This window comes from Pipistrellus hanaki, assembly GCF_964339955.1.
Source record: "Pipistrellus hanaki genome assembly, chromosome: 21".
NCBI lineage: Eukaryota > Metazoa > Chordata > Mammalia > Chiroptera > Vespertilionidae > Pipistrellus > Pipistrellus hanaki.
Window position 1 is genome coordinate 5807644 of NC_140523.1, and position 18813 is coordinate 5826456.

The 18813-nt window shown below is 51.7% G+C and overlaps 1 protein-coding gene across 2 annotated transcripts in view; it reads right to left on the reverse strand.

The window, feature by feature from the left end:
• Positions 1–491: 491 nt before the first annotated feature.
• The window catches only part of CRTC3 (CREB regulated transcription coactivator 3), an 84920-nt gene continuing 66598 nt past the window's right edge, over positions 492–18813 (reverse strand). Inside the window, exons 7-15 of one of the 2 annotated variants that reach the window (XM_084869131.1) lie at positions 17842–17877; positions 16898–16983; positions 15304–15353; positions 13402–13619; positions 11195–11490; positions 7235–7423; positions 7064–7144; positions 4942–5044; positions 492–3919 (exon numbers count right to left, since the gene is read on the reverse strand). In XM_084869131.1, the coding sequence (XP_084725257.1) occupies positions 3711–3919; positions 4942–5044; positions 7064–7144; positions 7235–7423; positions 11195–11490; positions 13402–13619; positions 15304–15353; positions 16898–16983; positions 17842–17877 (1268 nt within the window). In that variant the 3' untranslated portion in view covers positions 492–3710. Of the gene's footprint in view, positions 3920–4941; positions 5045–7063; positions 7145–7234; positions 7424–11194; positions 11491–13401; positions 13620–15303; positions 15354–16897; positions 16984–17772; positions 17878–18813 lie in introns of both variants that reach the window. The other variant, XM_084869130.1, reaches the window with a different exon arrangement.

Sequence of the window (18813 nt, forward strand, 5' to 3'; positions counted from 1 at the left end):
ATTTCAGAGAAGGGAGAGGGAGAGAGAGAAGCATCGACGATGTGAGAGAATCATTGATCAGCTGCCTCCTGCATACCCACACTGGGGATCGAGCCTGTAACCTGGACATGTGCCTTGACCGGGATTTGAATCATGACCTCCTGGTTCATAGGTTGACGGTCAACCACTGAGCCACGCTGCCGAGGGGGGGGAGGGTTAGATGAGGGCAGGACTGGGCTCAGAAGGGGTGCTGGCAGAGGGAGGTGGGACACTGAGGCGCTGTCACGAGCCTCAGTCCTGATCCTCACAGCTTCCAAGGAACCACGGGCCCTACTTCTCTCGGAGCTTCTCTCAGGAGGGGACGCAGGACAAGCAGGTCCGTGCAGGACCTGTCAATCAAACCAAGGACCACAGCACCACAAATCCCTAACCGCAGGCTGCGCTGCACCGGAGGTGGCGAGGACGAAGGATTCCCCCACCCCATCACATTCAAGGCCGAAGAACACGCCAAGTGCAGGTACAACCTCATTGTGCTTTTAATTACGAAAGATGTAAAATGATGCATTTATAAAACTCGGAAGCTACTTTATACAAAGTCCGATCTTTAAATATGGTTTGACAGGGGACCTGGGAGTTAGGACACCGGCGGGGAGGAGTCTTGATTCTTGCTGGGATGGTTCCGTCACGAGCGATGAGCACGTGCTCAGAACCATCTGCGCATCAATCAGAAGAGCCGGAGAGTCAGAGCCGGAAATGTCTTCAGATATGCAAATGGGCGGGAATACACAACAAACAGTTCAGCTCAGGGGATGTACAGTAGACTTGGGAGGAAGGAAACAGGACAGAGGAGAATTCGTGTTCATCTCGACATGATCAAGAAAATGTTCCCCGAACACTTTATGTCCTAAACACCACAACCGTACAGAGAGGAAAGATGGGAAGAGAAGGCTTTAGTTCTATGCTGTTTTAACGCCTAGCAAGTGATAGTACAGGCATCGATTTCTTGTAACAAAACTAAATATTGAAAAATATTTAGGATGCAGCCCTGTCGGAGGCCGAGGATCGCGCCTGGCTTGTCTTAAAGGCACAGTGAGGGCACTTACCCGCTGAAGGTCAGAGCGACCACCTGCCGTGCTTGTCCTTGCCACCATCTAAGCAAAGGGGGTGTGTGTAATGCCCAAAACCTTTCCACAGGAAAAGATCGGACTGATGGACCTAAGGACAAATTCAATTCAGTGCTGAGCCTTATTGTCATGATTATACTCCCCCCAAACAGCCGCTTTTCCCAGAAGCCCCTGGGACCTGTCAATCAATGCAGGTCATCACGCAGGTCTCGGGGTTCCCAGCTGTAAGGCGGGGCTGCCTCGTGGACAGAGAGAGCTGGGACCCTGACACTGATGACCCCCGTGGGTAAGGCACTGTGCAAAGAGGGAATTATGCTGGGACCCCCACTCTTAATAAAAACCTCTTGTGACATCAGAACCGTTCTGTCTGAAAGGCCAGACCGGAAGTTGGGGGGTTGGGCACAGGGAAGGCAGCCGGGGTGCTGGGCGCCCTCATGAGGAAAGGCCCTTTGCTTTACCAGCCACTCCCCAGGCCCCTCTCAGATCTTTTCAGAGATCTGGGCATTCAACTGGGAATAAAGCTGGGGAGGGGAGGGCCACTGCTCCTTCCTGAGCCAGCCCTCAGCAAGGACTCTGGTGTGAACTCCTGATTCAACAGGAACCGGGGGCTGGTGTGAAGCGGGCTGACTTGGTTCACAGGGAAGAGGAGCTGCTCACTCCAGGGCTGCTGGAAAGGCCGGAGGGCAGAGGTCAGTGGCCGGGACCCTGGGACAGGCCCCTCCTGCCGGGAACACAGAGTGTGCCAGCCTGCAGACACAGCCGCACTGCGTGGGGCTGGAGCAGCCTCGTGACCGTCAGGGAGGGCACGCCTGGCATTTCTGGATGGGCAATGGCTGTTTAGGCAGAGGTCCGGCATCTCTCACCTCTCCTTCAGTGCCCGTCCTCTCTGCCTGGTCTCCTTGCCCAGATTCCGCCCAGACCCCTCCCCAGGGGCACTCAGGAGGCCCTGTCCCCTCTGCTGCCTTCAAACCCAGCCGCCAGGTTTCTGGTTGGGCAGGCCCAGCCTAAGTGAACAGAAACTGGGAACCTGAGAATCCTTTCATGCTCAGGTACCAACGACTTAACGATGGTTTGATGAAACGGGCCTTCCTTTTACTCCCGAAGTCCTTCAACTCCCAAGACTGAAGCTCAATTTTAAAGCAATTCAGAGCCAACCATGGATCTGAGAGGGAAGGACTTCTGAGGGGAGGCCCCTGGGGCCCAGCACTGGGCGGCCTCAGCTCGCCTGGCCGCGTGGGTGCGCTCCGAAGGCGCTCTGCACCTACCTGCTCGGAGCTCAGCCTCGAGGACGGGCCCCGTCTAACGGTGGGTCTGCTCGCCTAGTGTTAAAAGCATATTAAAGTGCACGCGTGACTCAACCACAGGCACAAGTGTCCGAAAAGCGAAAGCTCTGAGAAGATTTGGCGAGGAACAGGGACAGGACAGATTAGACTGCCTGAGAGCAGGCAGATGCATTCATTCCTGCAGTCATTCATTCATTCATCCACTCACTCACACAATCAGTTACACAGCACCTGCTCAGTGCCAGGCACTTGTGGGTACTGAGGGTTCATGGTGACTAAGGCACAGTCCCTGCTGCCCCCAGGGAGCGGAGGGTCCAGTGGGGTTACTGGAACATTCCCAGTCCACAGACAAGAGCTTCGCTCTGCTGCTGCTCAGCTTCCGGCTGCGCCTGCGCCAGACCTCGGCCGCCCCCTCCAGGTGGTGTGTGCGCAGAGGCCTGCACCCCGGGAGCTGGTCCAGAGCTTGACTGGAGGAGGTCACGTGTCTGCGAGAGCCCTGCCGGCCCCCTTCTTTCTTCTGGTCCCGAGAAGCACTGCTCCTTCGTTCGGGCTCATCCACCACCAGGGACATTTCCTTCAGTGACGTCTTCCTTTTCCTCTCGTCCGCGGGAAAAGGCGAACTGAAGCAGCAGAAAGGAGATTACACGTGGGAAGAAAACAAACTACCAGTCAGCTTGCTCAACTCGAGTCTGCTCTTGGTGCAAATTCTTCTTCATATTAGAATTAAGGCATCTGAGAGCTGCGGCTCTCGATTCTGCCCTGAACAGCCCTGCTGCCAGCAGGCAGGGGCCTGGCCGTCACGGCCGGGTCAGAGAAGGCGTCTGGGGCTGTGGTACCGTCGCTCGAGGCTGAGCCAACTCTCGGAGGCCTGGGGCCCCTACCTGCCGCCGCCCCAGCCGGTCCTTCCTCAGTGCTGACGTGGGTCAGTGGTCTGAGCACCGCATGGTGCTCCTGGGGCCTCCGCCTATGACTGAGGTACGTGCCCTTGACTGGAATCGAATCCGGGACCCTTTGGTCCGCAGGCCAATGCTCTATCCACTGAGCCACACACGCTGACCGGCTCGGTGATGGTCACGGTGATGACCAGCTCGCTGGAAGTTCTGAATGAGCCTGCACCGCAGGCCCGAGAGGCGGGGCCTCGCTCTGGGGTCCAGGAAGTCACTGGGTCTGAGTGGGAGCTCATCAGAAAGCTGGGAGCCGTGCAATTGGTTCTTTCCATGCCAGAAGCCCGGGGTAACCAAAGCCCGGGGTGCCGCGGGCTCCATCCTGTTCCGTTTCATGTTAGCTGTTCAGGTAAAAATTATTCCGCCCCGGTCCCTTCTGGTCACAGTCGGTCGGCTCGAAACGTCTCTTCGACGGAGGGGTCGAGCAGGCCCATGCTGGAGTCACTGAGCATGTTGAGTCCGTCCAGGCTCAGGGGCTCGATCTGAAGCTCTTCTTCCAGCGGGAACGCGGTGTCCATGTTCAGGCTGACCTCGGGCATGCCCTCCAGCTCGCCGCCCAGGTCTCGGAACAGGCCAGAGCTTGCGTCTTCTGGAAGAAAAGAGCAAGAGGGAACAACAGGGCAGATTAGGAGGTGTGCGGGCAACAAACTGATGACACCCCCAAACCGCTACCCTTGTCATCTTCCCAGCCAGGAAGGACGTGATCGCTGTGTCCCAGCCCCTTACAGGTCTACAGTATGTTCTGGAATCTAGGTCCTTCCCAGTTAGTTCTGCAAAGCCCCGCCTCCCCCCCTTTTTTAAGGTGGCTATTTAAAATACACACACACACACACACACACACACACACACACACACATATATATATATATATATATATATTATTGATTTTTTACAGAGAGGAAGGGAGAGGTAGAGAGAGTTAGAAACATCAATGAGAGAGAAACATCAATCAGCTGCCTCCTGCACACCCCCCACTGGGGATGTGCCTGCAACCAAGGTACATGCCCTTGACCGGAATCGAACCCGGGACCCTTGAGTCCGCAGGCCGACATTCTATCCGCTGAGCTAAACCGGCCAGGGCAAAGGTGGCTACTCTTTATTTTTTTGTTTGTTGGTGTATTTTTTTAATCCTCACTCGAGGATATTTTTTCCATTGATTTTTTAAGGAGAGTGAAAGGCAGAGGGAAAGACAGAGATATCAATGTGAGAGAAACACATCGATTGGTTGCCTCCTGCACGAGTCCCAACCAGGGTCCAGGCTGGGGAGAAGCCTGCAACTGAGGTCTGTGCCCTTGACCGGAATTGAACCCGGGACCCTTTGGTCCGCAGGCCGACGCTCTATCCACTGAGCCACACTGGCCAGGGCATACAACTCCCAGTTTTGCAGGCTTTGTCCATATGGACAGTTGTCAATCACTGAAAACTAAGTATCTCAGAAAAGACTCACTGCCTCAGTTTCTGGGCTGGACACCTGCAACTCACATAGAAAAAGCCGGGACTTGCCCATTTTGCTTTATCTAATGTTGTTGTCATTTACACAACCTTGCAATGGCACCTGTCCCAACACAGCAAAATCGCAGCTGCGAGGCAGCTGCGGGTGGCCCCACTCACCTGTCAGGAGGGCATTGGGGAAATTCCCGCAGTTGGAATACACGTTTGGTCTCAAATGAAATGCGTCCTGCGGCTCCTGGGGGCCGTGCTGCACCAGGGGGACCTGGAAGATCAAAGGTCACGATGTGAGGAATGACCCCCGAAGCCGAGGGGTAACGCAATGGCTCCCGGGGCAACAAGAGGGGGGGGCCTCTCTGAGTCCCTTCCCTGTGGGGTCTGAGGGCCTGGCCGTCGTGACAGCGGCCATGCAGGCGGGGGCTGGTGTGGGGCAGGCCCCTGAGGCGCACAGTGGGGACCTGTCCCCATCCATGCACAGCCTGGCCCTCTAAGCCAGTGTTTCCCAAAGTGTGGTCCGCGTACCCCCAGGGGTGCGGGAAGAGTTTGGTGGGGGTACGCGTTGCACCGGAGTTTGGTGGGGATATGCACCGCACCATGCTGAGCTGCGCCTAATTCTACGTTCTCATGAGTACGAGGGGTCCTCAGCGTTAGGAAAATTATAGAAGGGGTACACATATGTCAAAAGTTTGGGAAACACTGCAAGCCATCCCAGGAGACACTACACTGTGGCTTCTGTGCCCTCTGGGCTCTGCCCCCTGCCCCTCCTCGGGCACACTGAGCTCGGGGCAGCTGCCATCTGCGGGAGCCCTGTCAAGGCTCCCCAGGGAGCTGATGTGGCCAACAGGTTCCGTTCCTCTTTGGTTTCCAGAAAAAAAATGAGAAAACAGAATCCCTTTCTTCTCACTCGGAGGGAGGAGCCCAGGTGAGGCTCTCGCTAAGAGAAAACCACTAAGAAGACAGGCCAGAACCGAGGTGCCTTCCCAGAAATTAAGTTTTCAAACTATTTTTATTTTTATTTTTTATTTTTTAATTTTAATATATTTTATTGATTTCTTACAGAGAGGAAGAGAGAGGGATAGAGAGTTAGACACATCGATGAGAGAGAATCATCGATCAGCTGCCTCCTGCACAGCCCCTACCGGGGATGTGCCCACAACCAAGGCACATGACCTTGACTGGAATCGAACCCGGGACCTTTCAGTCCGCAGGCCGACGCTCTATCCGCTGAGCCAAACCAGTTTCGGCTCAAACTAGTTTTAAAATCTCTTAAAAGTGGGCGTTTCCATCATTTCTCGGAGAGACACTGACCATGAGATTAACGCGGCTTCTCCAGGCAGCCGACGGGTTCTTGCCACGAGGCTTTCCCACACCTCGGCAGGAAACCTGTCTGTCTTTATGTCACTGTTGGTAAGTGCTGGAAAGTGCTCCTTCTGTCCTCACTCCAGCCCACACTTACTAAACAGTCTAAAACCTGGGGATATATCTGAAACCGGTGTTGCTTAGTAGATAGAGCGTCGGCCTGCAGACTGAAAGGTCCCGGGTTTGATCCCGGTCAAGGGCATGTACCTTGGTTGCGGGCACATCCCCAGTGGGGAGTGTGCAGGAGGCAGCTGATCGACGTCTCTCTCTCTCATCGATGTTTCTAACTCTCTATCCCTCTCCCTTCCTCTCTGTAAAAAAATCAATAAAATATATATTTAAAAAAAATCAACCCTAGGGACATTAAAAATGGTCAGTGTGCCCAGCGGCATGGCTCAGCGTCGACCTATGAACCAGGAGATCACGGTTCGATTACCCATCAGGGCACATGCCCGGGTTGTGGGCTCGATCCCCAGTAGGGGGCGTACAGGAGGCAGCGGATCCATGATTCCCTCTCATCACTGATGCTTCTCCCTCTCACAAAAGGCATTGTTACGAACAGATTGCAAAGCAAAAGCAAATGGCCGACTGGAACTTTCCAGAGGACTGTCCCCACCAAGCTCCCCTGGGAGGCCACCCAGACACTGCGCCGGGCTCAGCAAGGCGGCCTCAGGCTAAGCCCCTCTCTGTGTCTCTGTCTCCACACGTGACGGGTCAGTGGCTGCTGTGGGCCCTGCCAGGATGAACGATGCTCCAGTTCCGACTAGAGAGCCACCACGAGTTTCCATTGCTGTTCACACAGGGCCTTTTCGGGGCTCGGGGAGACCCAAGCACATCTGAATCATGCCTCGTCCGCCTGATGTGGGTCGCACACACCGAGCAGTTCCGGCTCTGAGAAGAGGCAGGCCCCCAGGCGGTCACTCACCTGCGGGGTGAAAGCTGGGCCGGGCCGCATGGACTGCTGGTCAAAGCTCACATCCGGGAAGAAGCTGGTCAGAGACGAGCCCTTCGGGGAACGAGGAGGGGTGCTTAGTTGGAAGCCAGGGCGGAGTAACGAAATAAGCCTTCCCTCCGGCCCGGCGCCCCCAGGACTCACCTGGGCCGTGAGGAGCTGGAAGTCCGGCTGTGGCAGGGACGGGGCCGCCTGCGGCTGCTGAGCAGGGGGCTCCTGGGCGTGGGGCTGCTGCAGGAGAGGCTGGGGGAGCTCCTGGGGCCTGGGGTACGGGGGAGGCGGGGACACCTCTGTGGGCAGGAAGGAGAGCGGGCCCCCGTCAGAGGACACCATCTGAAAAACAAAGGCACTGAGCAGCGGAGCTTCCGAGCCCTGTGTGGTCCTTTAAGAGGGGGGGATGGCCCGGTGAGGGGAGACCCGAGGCCTTCTCCAGGGCCTTCTGAGCTGGAGGAGAAGCTAGTTCTTCTCCTTCAAAGAGTATCTCGCGTCTCATCTCCCGCAAAGCATTTCCCATTCAATGACCATGTACTCTATTTTGTAAAGCTACTAAAATTTTGTAAAGCTACTAAAATTTTTTTTTAAATATATATTTTTTATTGATTTTTCTTACAGAGAGGAAGGGAGAGAGATAGTTAGAAACGTCGATGAGAGAGAAACATTGGCCAGCTGCCTCTTGCACACCCCCTACTGGGGATGTGCCCGCAACCAAGGTACATGCCCTTGACCGGAATCGAACCTGGGACCTTTCAGTCCGCTGAGCCAAACCGGTTTCGGCTAAAATTTTTTAAAAATATATATATATTTTTATTTCAGAGAAGAAAGCAGAGGGAGATAGAGACATCAACAATGAGAATCACTGATCGGCTGCCTCTTGCACGCACCCCCAATGGGGATAGAGCCCACAACCCGGGCATCTGCCCTGACCAGGAATCGAACCCTGACCTCCTGGTTCATAGGTTGACACTCAACCATTGAGCAACACCAACTGGAGGATTTGTTTTTAGCTGTATTAAGAAGAGACCTACTCAATTCCAAGCATTTGGGATTGGATTAGTAATATATATGTAGAACCAAACTAACAAAGTAAGATATTTATTAAAACCGAGGAGAAAAAAAAGTGGTACTTTGTTATGTCATGGTGTGCTGTATGGTAAACTCGGACTACGTTATTATAACTATGAAACTTTACACACTGCCCTAACTGGTGTGACTCAGTGGATAGAGCGTCGGCCTGTGGACTGAAGGGTCCCAGGTTTGATTCCAGTCAAGGGCATGTACCTTGGTTGCAGGCACGTCCCCAGTAAGGGGTGTGCAGGAGGCAGCTGATCGATGTTTCTAACTCTCTATCCCTCTCTCTTCCTCTCTGTAAAAAATCAATAAAATATATTTTTAAAAAAGAAGAAGAAAGCAACGTTACGCCCTGAGTACTGCTCTAATCAAAACCATAATAAACCACAATCTGGAGGAGGAGGAGGAGGAATGTGTCTGTGTGCGGGAGGATTGGGAGAGCTGAAGAACAACACAGTAATCTTCCGTGGTAGAATGTCACTAGATACCATGTAACACTAACACTGTACGGCACATGTGTCAAACACAAGGCCCGCGGGCCAAATCCAGCCCGCCAGGCCTTGCAATGTGGCCCGCACCGCGCTGTCATCACTGCACTCCGCTGTCAGTTTGACATTGTCAGTTTATGACTGTTCAGTAAACCATTCGGCCCGCGATTTAGGCTGGATTTTAGATTTTGGCCCCTTCTCTGATTGAGTTCGACACCCCTACTGTACGGCAAAATTAGCTTGAAATAATGTGGTTACACCAAAGAGATGAGCTAAAGTGATTGAAAGTGATCATCTCCAGGGATCGACAACTATTTGGGGGCGTGGGGGAAGGGAGAACTCTACCTTCAGAACAAGTCCCTTAGAACCATTTTACTTTTAAATTGTAAGCACGAACAACATTGATTAAAAAAAAAACACAACTAAATATAAAGCGAATTTAAAAATGGAAACATCTGAAAAAGAATGATGCTCTCTATCCATATAGTCTCCTTAAAATGTAGGTAGGAAGCCTGAGTAAGATTTTAAAAAATATATATTTTATTGATTTTTTACAGAGAGAAAGGGAGAGGGATAGAGAGCTACAATAGAAACATCGATGGGAGAGAAACATCAATCAGCTGCCTCCTGCACACCCCCCACTGGGGATGGGCCCGCAACCAAGGTACATGCCCTTGACCGGAATCGAACCTGGGACCTTTCAGTCCTCAGGCTCTATCCACTGAGCCAAACCAGTTTCGGCCTGAGTAAGATTTTTTTATAGCCTGTCGAATAGCTTTGCAAAATAAAATTAATAACCTAAAAAGAACCATTAAAAAACAATTAGAAAATGCCCTCTCCCCAAAGGGATTACTCATTTAATCAAGATCCTGTGCGTAGCTGGGAACTGGTGAAGAATGACTAATCACTGGGTTGCCAATCCTTCCACTGTGTTCGGTCCACTCCCCCTCGCTAAGTCATTACTCATTTTTGGAGAAGTGGTTAGTGAATGATGTTATAATGTATCTAGGGAGTGGCCAACAGGTCAAAAATATATTCAGTGATGATTCTGGTAAGGAGAACCACCTCAGAGCTTAGAATAAACAGTCAGCAAGTGAGAACATGAGGTTCTGGAACAGGTTCATGGCGACATGGTCCTTATTACACCTACTATTTCCTGAGCAATGAAAGTCCTGTTTCTTGTCGAAACCGGTTTGGCTCAATGGATGGAGCCTCAGTCTGCGGACTGAAAGGTCCCAGGTTCGATTCCGGTCAAGGGCATGTACATTGGTTGTGGGCACATCCCCAGTGGGGGGGGGGTGCAGGAGGCAGCTGGTAGATGTTTCTAGCTCTCTATCCCTCTCCCTTGCTCTCTGTTAAAAAGTCAATGAGATATATTAAAAAGAAAAAGTCCTGTTTCTCAACTCTGCAGTCAGTTAGGGAGAGGTCTAATAGCAATGCTTTAGGGCAGTGGCCGGCAAACTGCGGCTTGCGAGCCACATGCGGCTCTTTGGCCTCTTGAGTGTACCTCCCTCAGATTGAGAATGTTTTTAGCAAAGGCCAGCTTAGGAGTACCCTAATTAAGTTAATAACAAGGTACCTACCTATATAGTTTAAGTTTAAAAAATTTGGCTCTTGCCGAAACCGGTTTGGCTCAGTGGATGGAGCATCAGCCTGCGGACTGAAAGGTCCCAGGTTCAATTCCGGTCAAGGGCATGTACCTGGGTTGCGGGCACATCCCCACTGGGGGATGTGCAGGAAGCAACTGATCAGTGTTCTCTCTCATCGATGTTTCTAGCTCCCTATCCCTCTCCCTTCCTCTTTGTAAAAAAAAAAAAAAAAAAAAAAAAAATCAATAAAATATATAAAATATATTTTTTTAAAAATTGGCTCTCAAAAGAAATTTCAATCGTTGTACCATTGATATTTGGCTCTGTTGACTATGAGTTTGCCGACCACTGCTTTAGGGAGATATTCAAGGTCTTCTCTGGCTTTTCTTTGTGGTTAAAGTACGTAGAGAGCTGCCTGGCCTGTGTGGCTCAATGGTTGAGCGTTGACCTATGAACCAGGAGGTCACGGTTTGATTCCCGTTCAGGGCACATGTCTGGTTGTGGGCTTGATCCCTAGTGTGGGAGGTGCAGGAGGCAGCTGATCCATGATTCTCTCTCATCATTGATGTCTCCATCTCTCCCTCCCTCTCTCTTTCTCTCTGAAATCAATACAGATATTTTAAAAAATAAATAAAGCACTGAGAGAGCCAACTATAATTGACTTGCCATGCCCATTTCCCTACGCCTGGGTTGGGTCCTCTATCCCTTACCACTCTCCCTCAACACTGACTTTGAGAGTTACAATGCCTGCAAACTGTTCAATGTTTGCTTAGGAATGATCAGCACAGGTCTGCTCTTGGGAAATCATTAATGCATTCTGAATTATTCCCATTTCTGCTCCGATTCCACATATAAGTGACCTCCTGGGCAGCCCTGGGTGTAACAGACTCAATCCAAAATCACAGAGAGAAGGACAGAGACTCCTGTGTCTTCGGTCTGTTTGCCGAAGCGGTCCTTACCTGCGAGGCGGGGTAGGGGTTCATGGGGCTGGTGGAGGAGAGCTGTCTGCTGAAACCCTGATGTGCCTCGGGGCCAGGAGAGAGCGTGAGCGGGCTGACAGGCGGCTGCCTGCGCCGGGAGGGGCCGCTCAGGGTGGCGGTGGGGAGGGACGGGTTGCTGAGGGAAAAGAGGCGCAGGGATGGGTGCAGGGCAGAGGCGCTGGGCGGCGTCTGCGGGTGGCAGTTTAGGGAGGAGGAGAGCGCCGTCTTGTTGAGGGTGGCCTGGATGGAGGGGTTGCTCCGGGAGCTCTGGAGACCTAGGAGAGAGCACATCCCAAGTTACTGGTCATAACTCCAGACCAAATCGCTCATTTCCCAAAGATGAAGGAAAACATCACTTCCTGCGATGTGATGAGGATTCTGTGTGTGGAGGAGCTCCTGGGAGACTCCAACTGGGCATGTGTCAGATGTGCCAGTGGCACGGAAGGTGCTTCAAGGAACGGTTTTCTTGAGAGGAAGGTGATCATGTGACAGACGGGGGTGAGGATGGGGGGCAGGACCAGGTGAGAGTGGGCAATGGGGGCCAACGTGCAGTGTGCTCAGCTCCAGCCCAGGAGAGGAGCCAGGACTGGACCACAAACTCTGTTCATTTTCTTAATCCTCACCCAAGGACATTTTCCCACTGATTCTTAGAGAAGGTGGAAAAGAGAGGGAAAGACAGAGAGACATCAGTGTGAGAAAAACACATCATTTGGTTGCCTCCTGCATGTGCCCGACTAGGGCCTGCGCCTAGAAGGAGTCTGCAGCCGAGGTATCTGCCCTTGACCAGAATCTAACCTGGGACCCTTTAGTCCACAGGCTGATGCTCTATCCACTGAGCAACACCGGCCAGGGCCACAAAACCCAGTTCAGAGCCCCGTGGGCCTCCGTCCCAGGCACACTTCGAGCCCTTTGCTGCTTCCGGGAGCATGCTTAAACATCCCGAGCACCCAGAGACTCCCTGGAAGGGACACCCTCCGTGGCTCCTGCCCCTCGGCTCCTTTCTCTTTGTTTTTCTGGCTCCAAAAAAATTGTTCATCACAGCCTGTTCCGATTCAGGGAAAAGGAGGCTTTTGCTGGTGCTCAGTTTTATTTTGGAGGGAGGGGAGTAAGTTTTAGCATGAGCCAGAGAGTTTGGGGAAGGCATTTCCATGACACTGGGAGCTGGGCACAGGCTGGAGGAAGCCAGGCGCACTGTCCTGTTCCCGGTTGGGTCCTGGGCACCTGGCACGGGGCCTGACACAGAGTTGTTTCACTCCATGGATGAATGCTGATTGCCCCTAACTACTCTGCCTGCAGCATGCTCACCCCCAACTGCCCCCTCCCCCACCCCCGCGAGCCTGATCACCCCCAACTGCCCCCCCCTGCTGGTCTGCTCACCCCCAACTGCTCCCCACCGCTGGCCTGATCACCCCCAATGCTCCCCTCCCCCACTGGCCTGATCACACACAATTACAACTGCCGTCCCACCCAGGCCTGATCCAGCCGAAACCGGTGTGTCCTCCCCTCTTGGCCTCTAACCGCCTCGACCTCGGCCCTGCCATCATGTCTTTGTCCAGAAGAACGCCTGGAAGGTCTCCCAGTCTAATTAGCATATTACCCTTTTATTAGTATAGACAGAAACACCCAAGTCACATTACGGGTAGCATTTTTATACAGCCACATGCCACATCTTTTAGCACTTCTGAAAATCTGAGCCAATTATTTTGAACTGTGGTATTGTAATTTCTATTAAATACACGCATCTATTTAAGTACTGTCATCACATTCACGGTAAATTTTCTGAAATTCAAAACGTTCTCTTTTGAAATCCAATGGGCAATTGGAGGGATCTAGAGACGGCTGTAATGATTAAATATCATCACGTGGTAGTTAATAAGGGCCACTAACGCTGTTCGGCCAGCACAGACTAGAGTGGACACTCATTTCTTGACTCTCAAATCTTATTCTCCAAGTCCCCGGATGCAGGGGCTGATGAAGACGATAGAGAGGGAGGCTTAGCAGAGCCGCTCCCGATGCACCGTGTCTGGCAGACACTGGGCCACAGAGCAACATGGCAGCGGGCTCAGGAGCTACCAGAACAGAGATGTGCCCACTCCACGCCCCACTCACAGGCTGCCCGGCTGGCACCAGCCGAGAGGGAGCCCCCAGTGGTCCCGGGCAGGGTCCCACGGGGCAGGGACACGTACCAGAGGAGCTTCTGATGCCCAGGTGAGTCATAGCAGCAGGGAGGTTGCCCACGCTGTTCCCCATGCTCATGCTGCCGAAGAGGGGGTTGCCGGCGTCCAGGGAGGCGGGCAGCGGCGCCGAGTAGTGGAGGTTGGTCAGGTCCGGCAGGGACCCCCCGGTGTTCAGGGTCCCCAGGAAGGGGGACAGGCCCATGTTGGGACTGTTGTGTGGAAAAGCGCTGAAAAAGGAAAGATAACTGTTACTTTCTAAAATCATCAGGCTTTGGGCAACGGCACATGTCTGATACTTTCCCTCGTTAAATAAAAGCAAAGATCCAGCCGAGACCGGTGTGGCTCAGTGGTTACAGCGTCTGTCTGCGGACTGAAAGGTCCCAGGTTCGATTCCGGTCAAGGGCATGGACCTTGGTTGCGGGCACATCCCCAGTAGGGGGTGTGCAGGAGGCAGCTGGTCGATGATTCTCTCTCATCAATGTTTCTAGCTATCTATTCCTCTCTCTTCCTCTCTGTGAAAAATCAATAAAATATATTTAAAAAAATAAACTATCTTTCCTACACACGCGCGCACTCGCTCTCTCTCTCTCTCTCTCTCTCTATCAACCAGATTCCTTCCAGGATATAGTTTTTCAATTACAATGTGGAGAATGGCTTAAGGGAACAGAAAGACAGCAGGGAGACCCAATGGGAAGCTCTGGCTGCTTCAGGAAGAGGCGGGAGGAGATGAATTCGATGGAGGACACTCCATTCAACACAACATGATCAGCAGAGCACGTCCCCGGTACCAGATACCGATAGCGGGGCCTCCAGGGACTTGGACAAAGCAGGGAGACAGAGCCCAAAGGGAAAGAAGTTGCTTAAAATAAATGAGCAAACAGATAAGTAAACAAACAGAAAACAACTTGCAATATCATACCGTTCATTAGCGCAGTGACAAGGCGTGGTGGGGGGGGGCCTGGAGAGGGGCTCCCGTGGGGCACCCAAGTTCAATGTGAAGGCCAAAGAGTGAATTTATGCAGGAAAAGCGTCCCAGGCAAGTTCACGGTATGAGCAAAGCAGAAAGGCGTGAAGCCCTACTGTGTGCCCAGGAACCCGGACACCGCAGGAAAGTCAAGTTGAAGAGGGGCAGGTGCTGATGGGAGACGGCCCTGCAGAATCAGGCAGAGAGCATGTGAGGCTGACGGCTACACGCTGATGGCAAGAAGCCGGTGGAAGGCGGGAAGCAGGGAGAGACACGCACAGTCACCCCGAGGACGGTGTGGCTAACAGACTGGGGGGAGTGGAGGCCGGGGTGTAAGAGGCAGAGCCTAGAGACAGAGAGGCAAGTTATGACGCTCTGAACAGTCAAAAGGGGGGGCCAGGCGCCCACCGTGTACAGCCGGCAGGTTCCTCGCCATGTCTGCATGCTTCTGCATCAAGTCGTGTGTTTACCAAGAGTCAGTTGTGTTATTCGCAAACATATGACAGTCTTGTTATTGCAGTTATGTAATATAACTACTTTTTAAAAAATTATATATTTTATTGATTTTTTATAGAGAGGAAGGGAGAGGGACAGAGAACTAGCAACATCGATAAGAGAGAATCATCCATCAGCTGCCTCTTGCACACTCCCTACTGGGGATGTGCCTACAACCAAGGGACATGCCCTTGACCGGAATCGAACCTGGGACCCTTCAGTCCGCAGGCCGACGCTCTATCCACTGAGCCACACCGGTTTCGGCTATAACTCCTTTAAATAACTGAAACACTGAGTACCAAAGAGCTGTTGTTTTTATGAAAATTCCGTTGACTTGCAATGGACACGTAAAGACGGATGTTTCGCAGAGTTCTGTGCCGAAGGTGCAAGACTCTCCTGTCGGGGACACCCCGGGACAATCCCGAGCCACGAACAGAGAGAGCATCACTCACCCGCCGCCGCCGACATCACAGGATCGAGGGCGCCCCGACAGCGACTGGACCTGGGGAGAAACAGAGCCGGGCTTACTCACTGAAGAGCCAAATTGAAGCTTCTAGAACATGTCTTGTAAGCATTTGTGAGTCCGTGCAAGTGAGAGGCAGTTAGCGGCACCTCACTCAGCGGCCCTTTAAGTGCTGACTAGACTTCTCCAGGCACAAGGGAGGCAGAACATTAAAATTTTCTTACTTGGATGTTTTATTAATTTATCTTCTAGATGAATAGTATTTCCTTCAGAAAGGCCAATGTTTTATGTAAGAGCTTATTATTATTTTTTGATCTGTTACTCCTCACCAGAGGATATTTTTCCATTGATTTTTTAAAGAGAGTAGAAGAGAGAAAGACAGAGAAACATCTATGTGGGAGAAACACATGGGCTGGTTGCCTCCTGCATGAGCTAGACCAGGGCCTGGGCGGGCGAGGAGCCTGCAGCCAAGGTACATGCCCTTGACCGGAATGGAACCTGGGACCCTTTGGTCCACAGGCTGACGTTCTATCCACTGAGCCACACCGGCTAGGGCAAGGAGATGAATTTTAAATCATTTCTCTCCCTCCCCCCAATGATGAAACATCAAACGCACCTTGCTTTTACAAAAGACCTGTCAGACCCACACCACTGCTGAAGAGGACCAGCGTGGACGTGGCAGGAGAAATGGAACCGGGCGAAGGAAGGCGAGGCAGGCAGAGGCCAGACGAGCAATGGCCTCGCTAAGGGCTGGGAGGAGAGCTGCTTTCTTTCACGGGCAGCTCAGCTTCCCTGAGGGCCCAGTCCAGTTCCGTGGGACCTCTCCCTCCTCCAGGGGGAGCACGGGGAAGGGGGGGGCAGCTAGCACAAGTGGACACAAATACTCATGGAAATCATAAAACAGATGACTTGTTTGCCGACTCCCTGAGGGCTCAGGTCAAGTGCCCTTGACTTAAAAAAGGGACATCTGGCGAAGCAGCAGTGGTGGACAGAAGCTGGTCACTGGTGGAGGGTGTTGGCCACAAAACAGAAAAGTCTGCCTGTGACTTGTAACCAGCTTTCAGTGTGTTTAGCGATATAAATGAGATATGGGGGACTGCAGAAACCGGTTTGGCTCAGTGGATAGAGCATCGGCCTGCGGACTGAAGGGTCCAGGGTTCGATTCCGGTCAAGGGCATGTGCCTTGGTTGCGGGCACATCCCCAGTGGGGGGTGTGCAGGAGGCAGCTGATCGATGACTCTCTCTCATCAATGTTTCTAACTCTCTATCCTTCTCCCTTCCTCTCTGTAAAAAATCAATAAAATATATATTTTTTAAAATATGGGGGATTAATAGTTTGTTGTGTTTTTAATGAGTCAATTCACATGCAAATTAGGAAGCCAAGAGATCACTGTACTAACTTACCAACAAAATATTATCATTCTTACTTGAACCATCATTCCCTAGTGGGTTCTTCCTCTCTCTGTCCCCAGAGAAATTACCTTCCTTTTCCCCATTTCCTCATTTTCCCTCCGCAGGATGCACAGGGAATGCTGAAGAGCAAACACCTGTGACAGCGAGCACAGTGCAAGCTGCTCACCCACCTCCTTGGTCTCCCACAGCTGCTTCGGCAGTGGCTTGGGAACGTTCAACAGATTCTCTTCTTTCAACGAACCCGGGAAAGACATCGCTAAAGTGGGGAAAGCACATTCACTGTGTTAGATGGCAGCCACCCCGACACCGGCCAAAGAAATCATCTTTGAGAGAAACACTGGTGACTGCTCCAACTGCACATGCGCTCCACTTGGGACTGTCATGTCATGACTGTCTGTTTTAGACCCCCACAGGAGACCCAGGGGTAACAGACCCCATAAAAAAGTCACTTAAAATAGGGACCAGCCCATTCGGTGTTGCTCAGTGGTTGAGCATTGACCTATGAACCAGCAGGTCACGGTTTGATTCCTGGTCAGGGCATCTGCCTGGGCTGTGGGCTCGATCCCCAGTAGAGGGCATGCAGGAGGCAGCTAATTAATGATTCTCTCTCATCACTGATGTTCTCTCTCTCTCTCTCTCTCTCTCTCTCTCTCTCTCTCTCTCTCTCTCCTTTCCTCTCTGAAAGAAATACATTTAAAATATATATATCTTATTGATTTTTTTAGAGAGGAAGATAGAGAGAAACATCAATGAGAGAGAAACATAATCAGCAACCTCTAGGTACAGGGGAAGATGCTCAACCAACTGAGCCACACTGGCCAGGGCGACCGAGTCATTAATAATTTCATGTGATGACAACCTTTGCTTCCCTGCATACCCCTGTGACTGGGGTGATGGGGAACCAGATGACGCAATCTCACCACACGCTTCCGTTCTTGTGGCCTTATGGGTAGCCCTAAGGTAATAGATTGTCTCAGACAACCAGACTAGTCTGCAGTTGTCAGCACTGTGCGAAGTTCTGAAGCACGAGCATCAATTAGCTCACATGTTGAAAGGAGGTCACGTGAGCTGCCGTCGGCATCCCGCCCAGCCCAGTGGCCAGGCCAATCCGTACCTTCCCCGAGTCCATTGTTCTCACCGTCACAGAAACCTGGCGGGAAAGAAAACAGATACGTTTATTTTATCTTAAATATATTTTATTGATTTTTTACAGAGAGGAAGGGAGAGCGACAGAGAGCTAGAAACACCGGATGAGAGAGAAACACCGATCAGCTGCCTCCTGGATACCCCCCACTGGGGATGTGCCCGCAACCAATGCACATGCCCTTGACCAGAATCGAACCTGGGACCTTTCAGTCCGCAGGCCGACGATCTATCCACTGAGCCAAACCGACCAGGGCAAAACAGATACATTTATATGGTGCTTTCCTTTTCCTTTTAGTCATGCATTTGTCGCTCTTTCTGATTTGAAATTGAATTTATAAAATTCTATCCATTTTGATACACTGATGGAGGTCCAGCTAAGATACATGGGCCTTTCTGCTAAAATTAAGACAGATATGGTTCAATTAAGCTTAAAGTTGCTTCCTATCTACTTTTCTTCTCCTTTAGCTGTCCTGAGAGAACAATTTTCAAAATCTGAGGACCTCGCCCTAACCAGTTTAGCTCAGTGGATAGAGCGTCGGCCTGTGGACTCAAGGGTCCCAGGTTCGATTCTGCTCAAGGACATGTACCTTGGTTGCTGGCGCATACATACCCAGTATGGAGTGTGCAGGAGGCAGCTGATCGATGTTTCTAACTCTCTGTCCCTCTCCCCTTCCTCTCTGTAAAAAAATCAATAAAAAAAATATATATATTTAAAAATCTGAGAACCTCTATTCAGCTTACAAAATAAAGTAAGGATCTAAACCACTTCCAAATGCATCCCCCACTAGGAAGGGCAGGTAACTGCTTCTCACTGGCCACACGGGCCTGGCGGGGCAACGGGAAGTCCATACTGTATGTCGTTATACACACATTTCTTGCAAAGAGTCAAGTTACCTAAAAAAGTAATTTATCTCAAGTCTTAGTCAACTTAAAAAGTGTA